At 42.4% G+C, this 13,598-nt stretch overlaps 1 protein-coding gene across 2 annotated transcripts in view; it reads right to left on the bottom strand.

Moving 5' to 3' along the window:
* Nucleotides 1-13,598, bottom strand: part of CACHD1 (cache domain containing 1) — a 138,464-nt gene that overhangs the window by 112,454 nt on the left and 12,412 nt on the right. For both annotated transcript variants that reach the window (XM_090146814.1, XM_090146815.1), the window contains one exon: nucleotides 12,597-12,700. In XM_090146814.1, the coding sequence (XP_090002940.1) occupies nucleotides 12,597-12,633 (37 nt within the window). In that variant the 5' untranslated portion in view covers nucleotides 12,634-12,700. The remainder of the gene's footprint in view (nucleotides 1-12,596; nucleotides 12,701-13,598) is intronic.

Genomic DNA, 13,598 nt, shown 5'->3' with positions numbered 1-13,598 from the left:
TACACTTGGCGAGCCAGGCAGGCAAGCTGAATATACTAAAACTTATGCTATGTCCTTTCTTTGGAGTTTCTGTAAATGGTTCAAGGGGGAGAACACTACCCCCCCCTAGATAAAAATGATTCCAGGGCAGATCCCAGGATTTGTGGGATCCCCTTATTATGAACTAGCAGTTATCATTGAAAAATGGGGTCCCCTATGGGTTGTGGGAAACATCTCCCCATATTGCCTAGCAGATTACTTTCAGGGACTAGGCAAAGGTGTATTCTTCACAAGAGAAAGACAACTAGCTGCTTCTACAGTGGCATAGCCACTATTAAATGCTTTAAATAATGCTGAAATAAGGAATAATACTTTAGTGAATGAAAATGAACTTTTAAAAGACTGTATTGAAAAGTTAGAACAGGAACTTGGCATATTAACAAGAAAAAAAACAAATCTACATCTTCCAATAGGTCAAGTTTGTAGTATTTCAATAGACAATGACCAGGCTCCTGAATCAACAGACTGTGTTGATCAGGAAAATAAACAATCTAAATCAGATCTTGAATCTCCAGTTTTGACAGATGCACTAGACGTCCGTCCTGTTATAACTCAAAAAAAACAAAAAAGGTACAGGACAGACCAGCAGGGGTGCTGCCTGATCAGTGGCCCCCTGCTCAGACCCACTTGCACGTAACAGCCCAACCCTACACGGCAACAGAACTGATGGACTTAGTCCAACAATTTAGGCAGAAACCTAGAGAAAGTGTGCCAGCTTGGTTATTAAGACTGTGGGATTCTGGGGCAGAAAGTGTTCTGGTGGATGGCCCGGAAATAGCCAAATTGGCCACTATGACTGTCCATCCTGCTCTCAGACAGTGATTATATGCAGGTAATCAATATAATGATGAAAACCATTCTATAAGAGAATGGTTAATGGCGGCCTGCCATATGGTATGGCCCAATAAATCTGATATTCCTTTACATACAGGGGTGTGGTCCTCCATGGGGGACCTTCAAAATTATATCCGTGAACTAGGTGTAAGGGATGCAATTTATGAATATATCTCTGATGGCCTGGATCTGGTCCAATTCTCAGCAGGGATGAGAGACCTAATTTTACAACAAGCTCCCTGCCCCTGAGAATTTAGAACCAGGCACCCATAGAATAAAATGGCCTTGGAAGGTGAAGGTAGGACCCAAGTGGTGTGGCCTACTTGTACCTTGGGGGAGATTGTTGGAGGTGGGAGGCTCAGTAGTTCCTCCAGTAATAGGTACATGGCCTACTGATATTGTGGTCAACACTCCGATCTTCACTGCTAAAGGACCCCCATCATTTCCCTATGGCAGATCAGGACACCTCCTTTGGTGCCTGACATAGTTATGCAGCCACAGATACCTGGCCAGAAGGTGTGGTACAGGCGGCCGGGACGTGCCTCAGTACAAGTGGAAGTGTTGACCCAGGATAGAAATATGGCCTGTATCTTGCCCTGGAGAGCAGAACTTCCCCTCCTGGTACCCTTGAAACATCTGTATTATTCCCCGTGAGTCTTTGAGCCTTCAGGATCACCGGAAGGAATGAAATGCCATCAAAGTGTTCCAGTGTTACAGTCAGATCACGTGCGACACCTGGTGATGGCCTATATGGGACTGATGGAACATAAGGCGGACCTGCACCTGATGACTGCATGCCTCCAGTAACTTCATCGAGCACTGGCCCATACAAGAATATCAACATTCACTAATCATCACTTGTCTTGAATTGTACCAACATGCGTCGCGATGGAAATTGTATAAGCGTCGTGATATAGTGGGTCTCTGTATTAGGAAAAGCTTACCCATTAGTCAACCTGATCATTGGTTCATGCTGTGAAGGGGTGGAGTGTATGGGAACTGCTGAGTCACAGCCTGAACCTGATTAGTCACCTGAGGCGAGCAATGAATCAGCCCTGGGAGCACAGGTGAAAGCAATTCACCTGTGCTGCAGGAAGGGGTGGAGCCTGGCTCCACCTCTCCTAGACCCATTTAAGAGCTGACCACCAGTGGGGAAGGATCTCTCTCTTTGGAAGATCCACTCCACTGGAGTTTCCTGAGGGAGCCCACCATATGGGTAAGCATCCTATTTATTCTCTTTGTCTCACTGTGCCTGACTCTCTTGCTTATTTCATTATTATAGTATCTTAATATTATTTGGTTATATAATATTCCTTTATATAATTTTCATTTCTTATACAGAAGGACATTCATCCTCTGGGCTCTTCTGGCAATCAGGCTTTCCTACAGTGGTTCCAAAGTTTCCTTCTCCTTTCCAGCTGAATCATAGATCTATGATCTATGAACAAACTTTTACAATACAGTCCAAGGCTGTCAAGGACATACTTTCTTCTCAAGAACCAATTGATGCTGAACTACCAACATCCAAAATGGCAGCTGTGAGGTACTGACATGAAAACAAGCTGCATATATCTGAAAGATACCACGAGGTCTTTAATGAACACCTAGGACAGAAAATATTTGTTTTCTCTGAGAAAAGAGAGTACTTGAGGAACCAAGGTCCACTCCCAAATTAAAAGCAATAGGTTAAAAAGAACGTAAACTCACAGCACCTACTCACTGCACAATAAACACAGTGCATGAAGAACAGGGACTAAAGGGTAAGAAGAAATAAAAAAGGGGTATGGAGAAATTAATAGAGAAAAAAGGAGGAGGAACTACTGTTGGAAGAATTGGCTAATGGAGAAAGCTTTCAGTGAGAGAGAAAAAGTCCGTTAGAGTAAAGACTAGGTTAAGAATTGTCTTGAATTGGGAATATTACACATCTTACAAGAATTGCAATGAATTGCCCTGATTTCAGCAGCAGTACAATCACTCCTTCAATTTCCTCCTCATCACCTTCCTGTGTTATAAACCAGGCACACAAAAAATGACCAAAGGAAGTCAAAGTCTATTCTTGATGGCCAAACAGCTTTCCATTCAGGAAGAGGAGTTCTTGGTGGAGACCTGGGATAGTTCCCAAAAAAACTTTTTTTTCCAAAAAAGTCTGTACAGGATCCCTCTTAAGAAAATACTGACCACATAATGGTCACATCTAATTGATTAGGTTATTAGATAACCAATCCACTTGTCCCTCTGTGGGTGCATGACTGGCTGCCCCTACCACGATTTGCAAGCAGTCTGGCACCACATCTCCAGATCCTTGGGATGAACAGCTGAACTGAGATTCAATATCAGCTCTTCCTGCAGCTCTGCTCTGTCCTGCAGCCACCAGCCTCCTTTCAGGGAGCATGGAACCATCCATGGCACCCTCAGTAGTCTGTCTTGAGTTTCCTGCCTGCAGCTGCTTTGCACCAGCCTGCTCCATGCTAGCTTCCTCTAAAAGAAAGCAGCTGGGCTTCATTACCTCTTAAATCTTATTTTGAGAAAGTGGCACAGAAATGTCACATCTTCCTTCATCCCTAAGCAGTGTGTTTTTTGTCTTTGCCTCTTGCTTTAATGCTGCCTATGATAACAATTCCAAAAATCCCTTCCTTCCACTTACATGGCTACAAACTATTGACATCAAAGTCCTATCAGTCCCTGCGATTTTGAATCCAAAGCAGGAAGGCACAATCCTGTCCTCTGGAGTGGGAGCAGCACAGGGATTGTGAGCAACCACCCCACTGCTGCCAGGCGTGGGGTGAGGAGGATGACCTACCCCACCCCACTGAGCTCTGCTGCTGGTATAAGGTTGCAAGAGTGACTGAAGATCCTCTCCTCTTTCAGCTTGCAGTGCACATCTGGGTACAATCTGGCTCTCATTTAACCCCATCAAACTTGAGCTGCTGGTTTCACAAAGAAAAAGTGCATGCTTTGTCATTTACTTTTGGGTATAAGGAGGATATCCTGTTGTTCTTAGGAGAGGTGCATCTTTCAAAACAAGGAGTCAGAGCTGGCGCAGGTCCATTCAGCTAATGCAAACACATCCACTTACACCAATTAGGATCCAGTTGCTGCAATACTATACATCAGTGCATTTTAAAAATAGCATGTCATTAGGTAGAGTCTAGGTTTGCATGTGTTAGTATCACTGCACAGAAAAGGAGCCTGAGAGGTTTAAATATTTAATTGCCCTTTTTTCTTTTTTTGTAAGTCTTACGCAGAGAGGGAAAAGTTACTGTAAGACTGTGGTTTTCTACTTTAATAGATGAATTCAAACACATATCCCTAGAGAAAGGGAAAATCAGCTGCCAAAATGGTTTCTACTCTTGACTTAGCCAGCATCTTACTTGTTTTATATTTAGATCCACAGCCTGGAAGCTATTAACCTCCAAATTCTGCTAAGCAAAAGCTTGAAACAGTACTGGTACTCTAAGGGGTTCCTTGGGGTTTTGCACAGATACAGCTTGGCCACAATGCCATCCCTGGTATCAGAGGCAGCAGTGCTGGTAGAAGCTGCAATCCACTCCTGTAGGGTTTAGGAAGCAGCCTCTTTCTCTTACTCACAGTCACTTGAATATAATCCACCTTATTACAACTTCAGCTTTGGAGATGATTCTTTTCCTAATAAAGTGAACAATTCTTTCTACGCATTGTCACCAGAAAGTGCAGCTTTCCATTTTAGTTTGAGACTTGTGAGAATTAATAGTTTTACTTAAAATCAATTTAGAATGGTGGGCAAGGACAAAAACACGCTGGATTCAGCACAGCATGAATAATACCTGCCCCAAGGAGATGCTTTTGCTCGTCTTTGCTCCTGCATTTTTCTTTTTTATTTCACTAATCAATCACCAATGGCCATTATGTCAGCTTGGCTTCTTCTGACATACATACACTGGTATAATTACCAGTATGAATGGATGACTGGCTGAGGAGGGCATCTGGGTGTTGTCTCTGGAGCCTGGCCTTTCTCTCCCATTGTATGTGCCTTCCTCTCTTGCCGACAGCTGATCAGACAGTGGTGTGGAATGCACTATTTAATTTCTCTGCAATGAATCCACCAGCTCTGCCCTGTCATTGCAATTAGTCATACCCTCTCGGTGCATTATAATCCTCACATATCACATCTCACCGAGTCGTTCCTATAGTGTTAGGAACAAAGCTTGCTCACGAACGTCACCAAAGAGAAGCATCCTGAGGAAGCTACTGCTGGGCACTGTGTTTGATGAGAATCTCCACATACAACAATTTTATCCCAAATTAACCCATAGTTAAAAATTAAGAATATGCTGGTGCCTTTGCAAACTCAGGACTAAAAGTACCCAGTGCCCACTCTGAGCTGGGCACAAATATGACTTGTCAACGGATAGAAACAGTGCCCAGCTGTGACTGAGGCTCCTGCACCTCATCTCACTCGAAGGGAAAACAATGGAGCAAGCCCAAATGAGTTTCACATCAGCATAAATCCCACTATGCCAAACTACACAGAGTTGACCCACAGTGCACAGCACTGAACTCAAGGCAAGAGCAGTCAAAATCAAAGCTGAGCAGAACCTGTCAGCTTTCTTCTTCTGCAATAATAGGTACTCAGGGGCAACTTGCTGCCCTTCTTCGTTGCACTTCCAGGACAGTTTAATTCTCCAGTCCTTAACAACATAGCAAATGTTCCAGATTATTTAGCCTGTGTCTACACTAAACTTTAATACCTACTCATCCGACCACTGAAAACAGGAAAATCGGCATCTGTTATTTGTGGGAATGTAGATAATGGTTCATCACAGACTTTTAGCCCAGAAAATGGTGAGGGTAATACTTATCACAAACCACCATGCAGAGTAATGACAGGCAGCTGTTACGGTAATAAGAGAGCAATCAATAATTCATTTGATATTCCTTGTGCAATTAATCACGATAAATTAACGTGGCTTTAATGTGGCTCTAACAAGCATTTCCTGGGCTCTCCGATGTAATTTAACAATTAATGTGCCATCATTTTAAATTGCAGCTGTCCTTGCTCTGCAGACACATGAAAATCATCAGAGCCGCAATATCCAGCAGAGATGGGATAATAGTTGGAAAGCTTTCAAAGCCTCGGGTTCTGGGAGGCTCAGCTGCCCAGCCATGAGCATTCTGCTTTTTCCCCCCACCCTTCCCCCAGCCTGTTTTGGACTATTACTGCCTTCAGGGCAGAACAACACTGCTTGCACCCAAGGAAGTCTGATCACATATTTGCTGTTACTAACTAATTTTTCATTAACCACAAGAGCTGTGTGAGTTCAGGTCGTTTAAACTATACTCAAATACGTTAAAGAAGCAGTATTAGCTATAGCCAAGGGAAGATTAAATAAAGACAGAAACTATATAGAGAAGTTTTGAAGCTCTTTTTAACCCACCCACTGAAAGAAAGTTTGCTTCATTAAGAGCAAGATAGACAGAGATCTACTCTTTAGCCCTCTCTATATTTGGAACTGCTAAACTAGTCAAGTTAAAAGATTCAGACCTGTGCAAAGTTTGAGATCAAAAACTAGATGAGGTAATAGGATGCTGTTAGCAGAAGATGGGATGCTACTCTCTGGAAAGCACAAACAAACATAACAACCACCTCCCTGCTCACATTCCAAAGCATGGGACCGTACAGGGAGGCTGTGCAGCTTCAGCTGAGCATCCAAGAATGTCCTCTGGTTATCTAAGAGCCTTCTAAGATCTTTGAAATCTCAGACTGAATGCAGAAAAGCAGCACTCAAGGCCTGACTTGTGCAGCCTGATGGCTGCTACCCAGAGCAGCTGGGAGAGAAGGGCAGGACAGGAATGATGATGCTGGCAGAAATTTCTCACAGGTTGGGCTTTGCTTCAGGGGAAATCTTGCAATCTTTAGGGCTGTTAACAACAACAATCAACAAAATGAGGAACCTGGCAACAAATTTCAGATTGTTTCTTATTTTATTTAAAAGGAAGCTTAACTTTAGCATAAAGCTCTTTGCCTTGGGCATCGTTAAGAATTTGTTCGCACCTCTTTCTTATGCTTAAAGACAAATGAAAGATCTGTTTGATTTAGCTGCTTTCAAGTGCTATCTTTTTGTCCTTGGATGCTCTAAATTATTAACATATTTTACAGTGTGCTCAAGATAAAAGAGATCTTTCAACTTTCATTCCCTCACCCCTCACTTGAGCCAGTCATGTTGTTTCTCACTGGATACCTTTGATCAACCTGCTTGTTGGATGTTAAACCGCAGGACACCCCTGGTGAGAATAGAACCGGAGGAAGCCTTTCAGCAATCCCTTGCCATCCGAATTTTCTGCTGATCTAAGGCAACACTTTGAAGTCACCTAAGCTTGCAGCCAGGCTCTCGGAGAGGTCACCCTTAACGCAAGGAAAGCCATAATTTAAAAAGGGGTATGTGGTTGTTATAAATATCCTGCAAAGCTAAACAGGCAAAGCACTACATATGGCTACATGTACTGTGTCAGTGGAAGTTGCTACCAGGGGTAACAAATAATTTCTTGACATGTTAGACTCCCAGGTTGGTCTGCTGTCCTTTACTAACCCTGTCTAGCCTATTCTTCAGCCCATCCTTAATGTGAAATATAACTCTGATCCTGCTGTATGGAGCAACTAATATCTTTTTTTCTGCATGCAACCCTGCTGATTTTCCCAGGATTGCTGAGGGAATATTATTTGAAATGAGAATAGTACAGTGAAGCCCACAAAAGGTACAGCAAGCAGGAGACGCTTCCAGCTCCGTGTGAGCGTGCCTATTCGCATCGCTGCCGTCTGTATGGGAGACTGAAGACAGCAGAGCAGCGCTGCTCGTTAACGAAAGTCCATTTATTTGCTGCGGACCTCCGGGAGCTGCCGCCGGAGCCGAGGCTGCTTCTCGCGGGGGTGCGCTGCCACCTAGAGGGGACCCACGGCGGCTCCGAGTCCTGATAAAGAGGGATAAAGAGCAATCCCGATCTCGAACGAAGCCGCCACAGCTCTGCGCTGCCTGTCTGCAGCAGCTGGAACTGCCCACGGTGTGTTGTACGAAGCAAAGGTCACAGATAAGAGCCCATAAAGAAGTGTGAAATTTAGAAGACTGCAGTTCAGTGTCCCATTACTTTGTACTGGGGAAAATCTGGAGCTGGATTTTCAATAGAAAAACATTTGGAGCTGCATGATATTTTTCATAGGATTAAAGTTCTTTCATCTGCACCCACAGACTGAAGGGCAAACTCCATACAGCTCGCACTGCTGGCTGTGAGCAGCTCCTAGGAAAGCACAGTGGGCACAGCACAGAGCCCTGCATGCCTTCAGGAGCTGTACAACAGAGCCAATACCCACCTGGACTCACTTCACAGCCTGTGCCTGCTGATGGTGAGTACCACCTTCAGGCCAAGGCACTGATTTTCCAAGATGTAGGTTTCAACAGGATGCAGAGATATTTATCAAAGCCCTGGTTATGTTCCCTGCTGAAACTAATGAGATGTCAGAACGCAGAGATTGTAATGCACAAAAGGTATATTGCATCATACTGCAAGGCCAGTGTGAGAATTCTATTAGAGAAGAGAGTAAATTGACCAGTTCCAAGAGTCCTGCCTTGTTGGAAAAATGGTGCAGTCTTTCCAGAGCAAGAAAAGCATGTTCTGAACATGGAAATACATCTCACAGAAACAAACTCTGTACCTTCACCATCCTAACAAATAAGAGATGGGGGGATCATGTGGCAGGGGGCTTGGAGATTCATGATCCTTGAGGTCCCTTCCAACCCTGGCCATTCTGTGATTCTGTGAAATGAGAAGGAAGCCTTATGAAGGTGACCTAACCACTGTCACATCATAGTGCCACAGCTGTGGAGAGATGTGGAGATCCATCCTCCAGTCCTGTGCTCTCTTCTCAGAGACTGCAGTGCCTACAAGTTTGGTTGCAGTTTGGCATCATACTGTTCTCAGTGTTTTTATTCTTTCAGAACCATCTTCATAGTCACAGAAATCACAAGATGTCTTTTACTGAGGAGAAATGTCATGTGTTTTACAGACACATACGGCCCCAAGCTGTGACATAGGGCTGCTTTATGACAGCTGCTCTGCTTGCCCGCTGTGTCAGCTTGGGAATGGGTTTCAGAGGTCTGACATTCATATCTTCCTTATCTTTAGATATTCCAATAAGAAATATTTTTGAAGTTTAATTATACGACTGACATTTCTAATGGATCCCTACGGCAAAGTGCCCGTGTCTGTCACCATTGTGCTCCAGTGCTAGGGATTATTTTTTCCCTGGGACACAGTGTACAAGTATTAAAATACACTTACATCTCTCATTAGGCAATTTATAGACATGTTCAGAGGCCAGTCCCTTGAGGAGTGCAAAAACATTTCTTTTGTAATCTATGAGATGTTCTGTGAATGTGAGCCTGCAGACTTTGTTAACAGGGTGGCTCTGGTTTACTTAATGACTGTATTTGGCTGCCTCTTGAAACCTGAGCCTCGAGCCACATCTTTACTGTCCTCTCTACCTACATGTCATTTGCCCTTTTTATAAGTCTCAGCACAGCTGTGTTATTACTTAGTGATGGCTGCAGCTGATAAGCCCCGCAGAGATGAGTACAGTTCTTTTAGGAGAACAATAGGCCACATTCACACATTGCATGTTCAAAGAGCAGAAAAACATAGGATCCGATTTAAAGTTAAGAATACAAAATTAGCCTTGTTGGTTTTTCAGTTCTGAACATTACCTGTCTGATTTTCTATAGAATTGCTAAGATTAGAAAAGACCTCTAGGATCACTAAGCCCACCAACCACGTCCCCATCTCCACAGTTCTGGAACACCTCCAGGGAAGGTGATCCCACCACTCCCTGGGCAGCCTGCTTCACAGAAGAAATTTTTCCTCATATCCAACTTAACCTCCCCTTGGCACAACCTAAAGCCATCAACTCTCATTCTGGAATCTTTTCATACAAGCTATGGCATCTCCTTGCTCAACAAGTGTACTCTCCTTTGCATCCAAAGCGAGATATTTCTTCATAGGAATGCCAACATTGGCCATTGTAATAGGCCCAGGAGAGTTTAGAACACCTAAAGACACCAAACTGTTCTGGTAAAGAGAGCCAAACAATTATAGCAGCAAACTACCAAGAACAAGAGGAAGGCACAAATCCTGATAAAACAACAAGCCTGCATGCACAAAACAGATTCTTATTCCCTTCCTACTGAATCTCTTACTGAAGATGATAGCACCATGCTGGAAAACAAACAAACAAAACAAGCAGCGAAGATTTGCCTGGTAGGAATTGCATTTAAAAAAATCCTGTGACTTTAAAAATAACAAAGTACTTCTCTGTCCATACAGCCTCTCTGATTTAATCCTTTAATGTAGACAGGGAGTTAGTCCAAGCTACTAGATTGGCCCACTCCCTCTCCCATAGTTCTACTTGCTTGTCGTGTCCATCTTCATCAGCTGTTTGCCTTTCTGACAGGAAGCCAGGCACAGCTGCTTGAAATAAGAAAAAATTAATAATGACTGAAGGAAGCGAATGGCAGAAGGATGAGTAGAAAGGATGATTCTAAAACAAGCCAAAACATACTTATTGTTTCAAATTCAGACCCAAGTTTGTCATAATACATGAAACCGCATCTGCTGGAAACTCAGAGGGAGCAAGCAGATTCACAAGCACTAAAAATAGAGGAGTATTTGTGTAACAAGTTGCAGAATAATGTAATAAAATATATCTTTTTTCATCTGTATGACAGTTCTGCTTGAAATGTGACCACTAACCCATTTAAACTCTAACTTCATATGTTCTTCCAAGCTATTCTGGCCAAGTGCTTTTCAACCTGTCAAAAATACAGGATTTTTTTTTTTTTTCCTATCTGAAGCTCTGAGTATGGCAATGTTCTATATGAGTGAAATATCCTTTCTACCACCCCCAACATTATCAGTATTAACAATTCTGTCAGCAGGATTTCTATTTGGTCTTTTATAGCTCTAGGTCTCTGCCGTGTTAACGGTATTATAATTTGTTTTTGTCAGTTAAGTAAGCCCATATGCCTCTAATACAAACAAGGAACAGATTTATTGAGAAAATGGTGCTATTTTTAAACATTTTCCTGACTAATTTCCAGCCAGTTAGTGATGTCATTTACTTTGAATGCTAAAAAGTCACAATGCTCCAAACCACTAAGCTCTTGCTTTGTATACTATACTGAAAAAAATATATATATACATACATATATATATAGCAAATATATTTTTTTCCACAAACAAAACACACTGCAAAACTGTTTCAGGTCATGAAGAAATGCCCCATATTCCCATGAAGTACATTACAAGTAAGATATTTTCCTTTTGAGGTACTGACAAAACAGTTGGTTTCAATGTGTCACCTATTCTCTTTTCAAGCCCAGGCTCGGTAATGAAAACAGTTAGGCTTATAAGGGAAAAAGCAATTATAAGACAGTGTAATCAAGCTGCAGAGTTCACCACTCAGGCATGTGTTCTCAATAAACAGCTTCCCCTGCCTGCTGCACTGTCAGCCGAAGCCCTGCCCCTCTCTTGCTGAGAATGGAAGGTTGGAGCTGCAGTGATTGTGGTACAGGCTTTTACAAGAGTCTCTGCAGTTAGGAGGTTGCCATTTTGGCAGCCCTCCAGCGGCTGGGGTCAGCAGCTCAGTGGTGGCTCACAAGTCCTTGAGTCACCATGACACAGCTCTGGTGCAGAGCAGACATCCAATGTGCCTGCCAGCTTCTTGCCTTGGGCAGGAAAGGGAAGATTGTCCTCTTACTAGGTACAGGCTCAAGCTCTCCTCTAGGTCAAGATAAGAAAATATGGTGCCAATATATTTTTTTTTCCTTTTTTATCTTAGGCCTCGAGTCATTTGCAACAAATGAATTTAATGCAGAACTATTTGAGCTTCTGATAATCTGGTATTTTAGCAACCTCAGTAAGCACTGCTTTGAAAAAAACAACACAGGGTTGACATAAACTGTATCAGGAATACTACAAAGACTCCCTTATCAACAGACATTGATTATCTTTGGAGAACCATTAGCAGTGCTCCCCTGAAGTAATAAATATTTAAAACCAATGTGCAACAGCTGTATTTCTACAGCACCACTATCTAACAACTTTACATCTGTTCTTTTTTCTCTATTGGGAAATGAAGGAAAAAAACCTACAAACAAAACCTTATGCTAATAAAAGCATGTAATCCACCTCCTGAACTTTAAATATGTAGAATTCAATTCTTCTTTCATTTATATTACTTCTATTTTGGTTAAGCTACATATGTGAGTCAAGATGATCCTTATTTCCTTCAGCTAGTAGAGAAAATGCAACCTACAGACTTCAGTAAAAGCAGGATCTGTTCCTTGGCTTAGGGCAGGTTCCCAGTTAAGCAGCGGTGAATAAAAGGTCATCTATTGTTACTGCTCCCAAATAGGTCAAAAAAAAATAACCTGTGATCATTACAAATATACTGTGGATTTTCAAATACATTTATAGTAACATTGATTTTATTCCATAGTCTTTTTCTGGCCATAATTTCCAAAATAATCTTTTCCCTTGAAGGAAACACAGTCAAATCCATTAATGACAGCATTAAAACACGTCATTCAAGACTCCCAAGATAACTGAATTACAATGAAGTTGTGCAGATTCACAGTGGGGAAAGAACAAGAGGAAAATCTTGTCATAGGAAAGATAAATGCATGTGATACCAACTCTACCTGATGGTGGGTAGTCTGCTGGCTCTGCTGTGCTCATTTCAAGCAGTCCCCTTGCTGTCTGCTTCCTTCATTTTCCGATGAGCTGAGAGATGACAGCACTGCATCTGTAAGCAAAAATATCACTTGATGAATAAAATTAATGTAGTATACAATAGCTTTAGAGTGTTTTATATTAAAGGCACTTTTATACAAAAGTGTTTATAAAAAGCAATTGGAGGCAGAGCCTTATGGGAGTTGACCAAATGAATGTGACAGGTGGTCGGTTTTGCTTTTTGCTCACGAACCAAACTTGAGGTGATGCACACACACATCACCCCTTTTTTGTTTTGACCAGGATGTCATTCCTGTCGACATCTCAGGATCTTGAAGTGTCTAAACTGAAAAAGACGACTTTCCACTTCTGTGCTGGGCTCTGTCCTCCAAGACTGCTTTGGTCTTGGAGATCAAAGCCAAATTTCATACTCGAGTCAAGGCAGAGAATTAGACTATTGCATCCCATATCCCCAGCCAGCAGTACAGCACGTACACTTGTCTCTTTTTCTGATCTCTTCCTAAGAACACTTTTTAAATGAGAAAGCATTAGAAGATGCAAGAGCCACCTGACTGAGCAGCTGTAGTAAACAAAGAGCTGAAAATGACATTGGAAATGGAGGCTTGATCCTGTAAAATGCTGAGAACTTTGATCCAGCCTCAGGACCTAATCACACAACTGCACACATACTGTTAAGGCACTCCAAATTAACAACTCAGAGATAATTGCTGAGTTGTCTGTTTTGAAGACAATTAGTCAGTAAGAACTTTGCTGGCTCATAACTGGACTGCTGAACTCCCCAGAGGACCAAGTTTCAGAAAAATACAAAACAGGCTGAAATGGTTTACATTCCCCAAGAGGAAGAAATGTAAAAGGTAACCAGGAAAAAACACCAACGAATGTACCACACTGCATGTAACCTAACAACAACAACAAGGTGATACTAACAACGTCTGTGCATGTGGCTTTGT

This window comes from Phasianus colchicus, chromosome 9, assembly GCF_987193195.1.
Source record: "Phasianus colchicus chromosome 9, bPhaCol1.hap1.1, whole genome shotgun sequence".
NCBI lineage: Eukaryota > Metazoa > Chordata > Aves > Galliformes > Phasianidae > Phasianus > Phasianus colchicus.
This window is presented reverse-complemented; position numbering and strand designations above follow the sequence as displayed.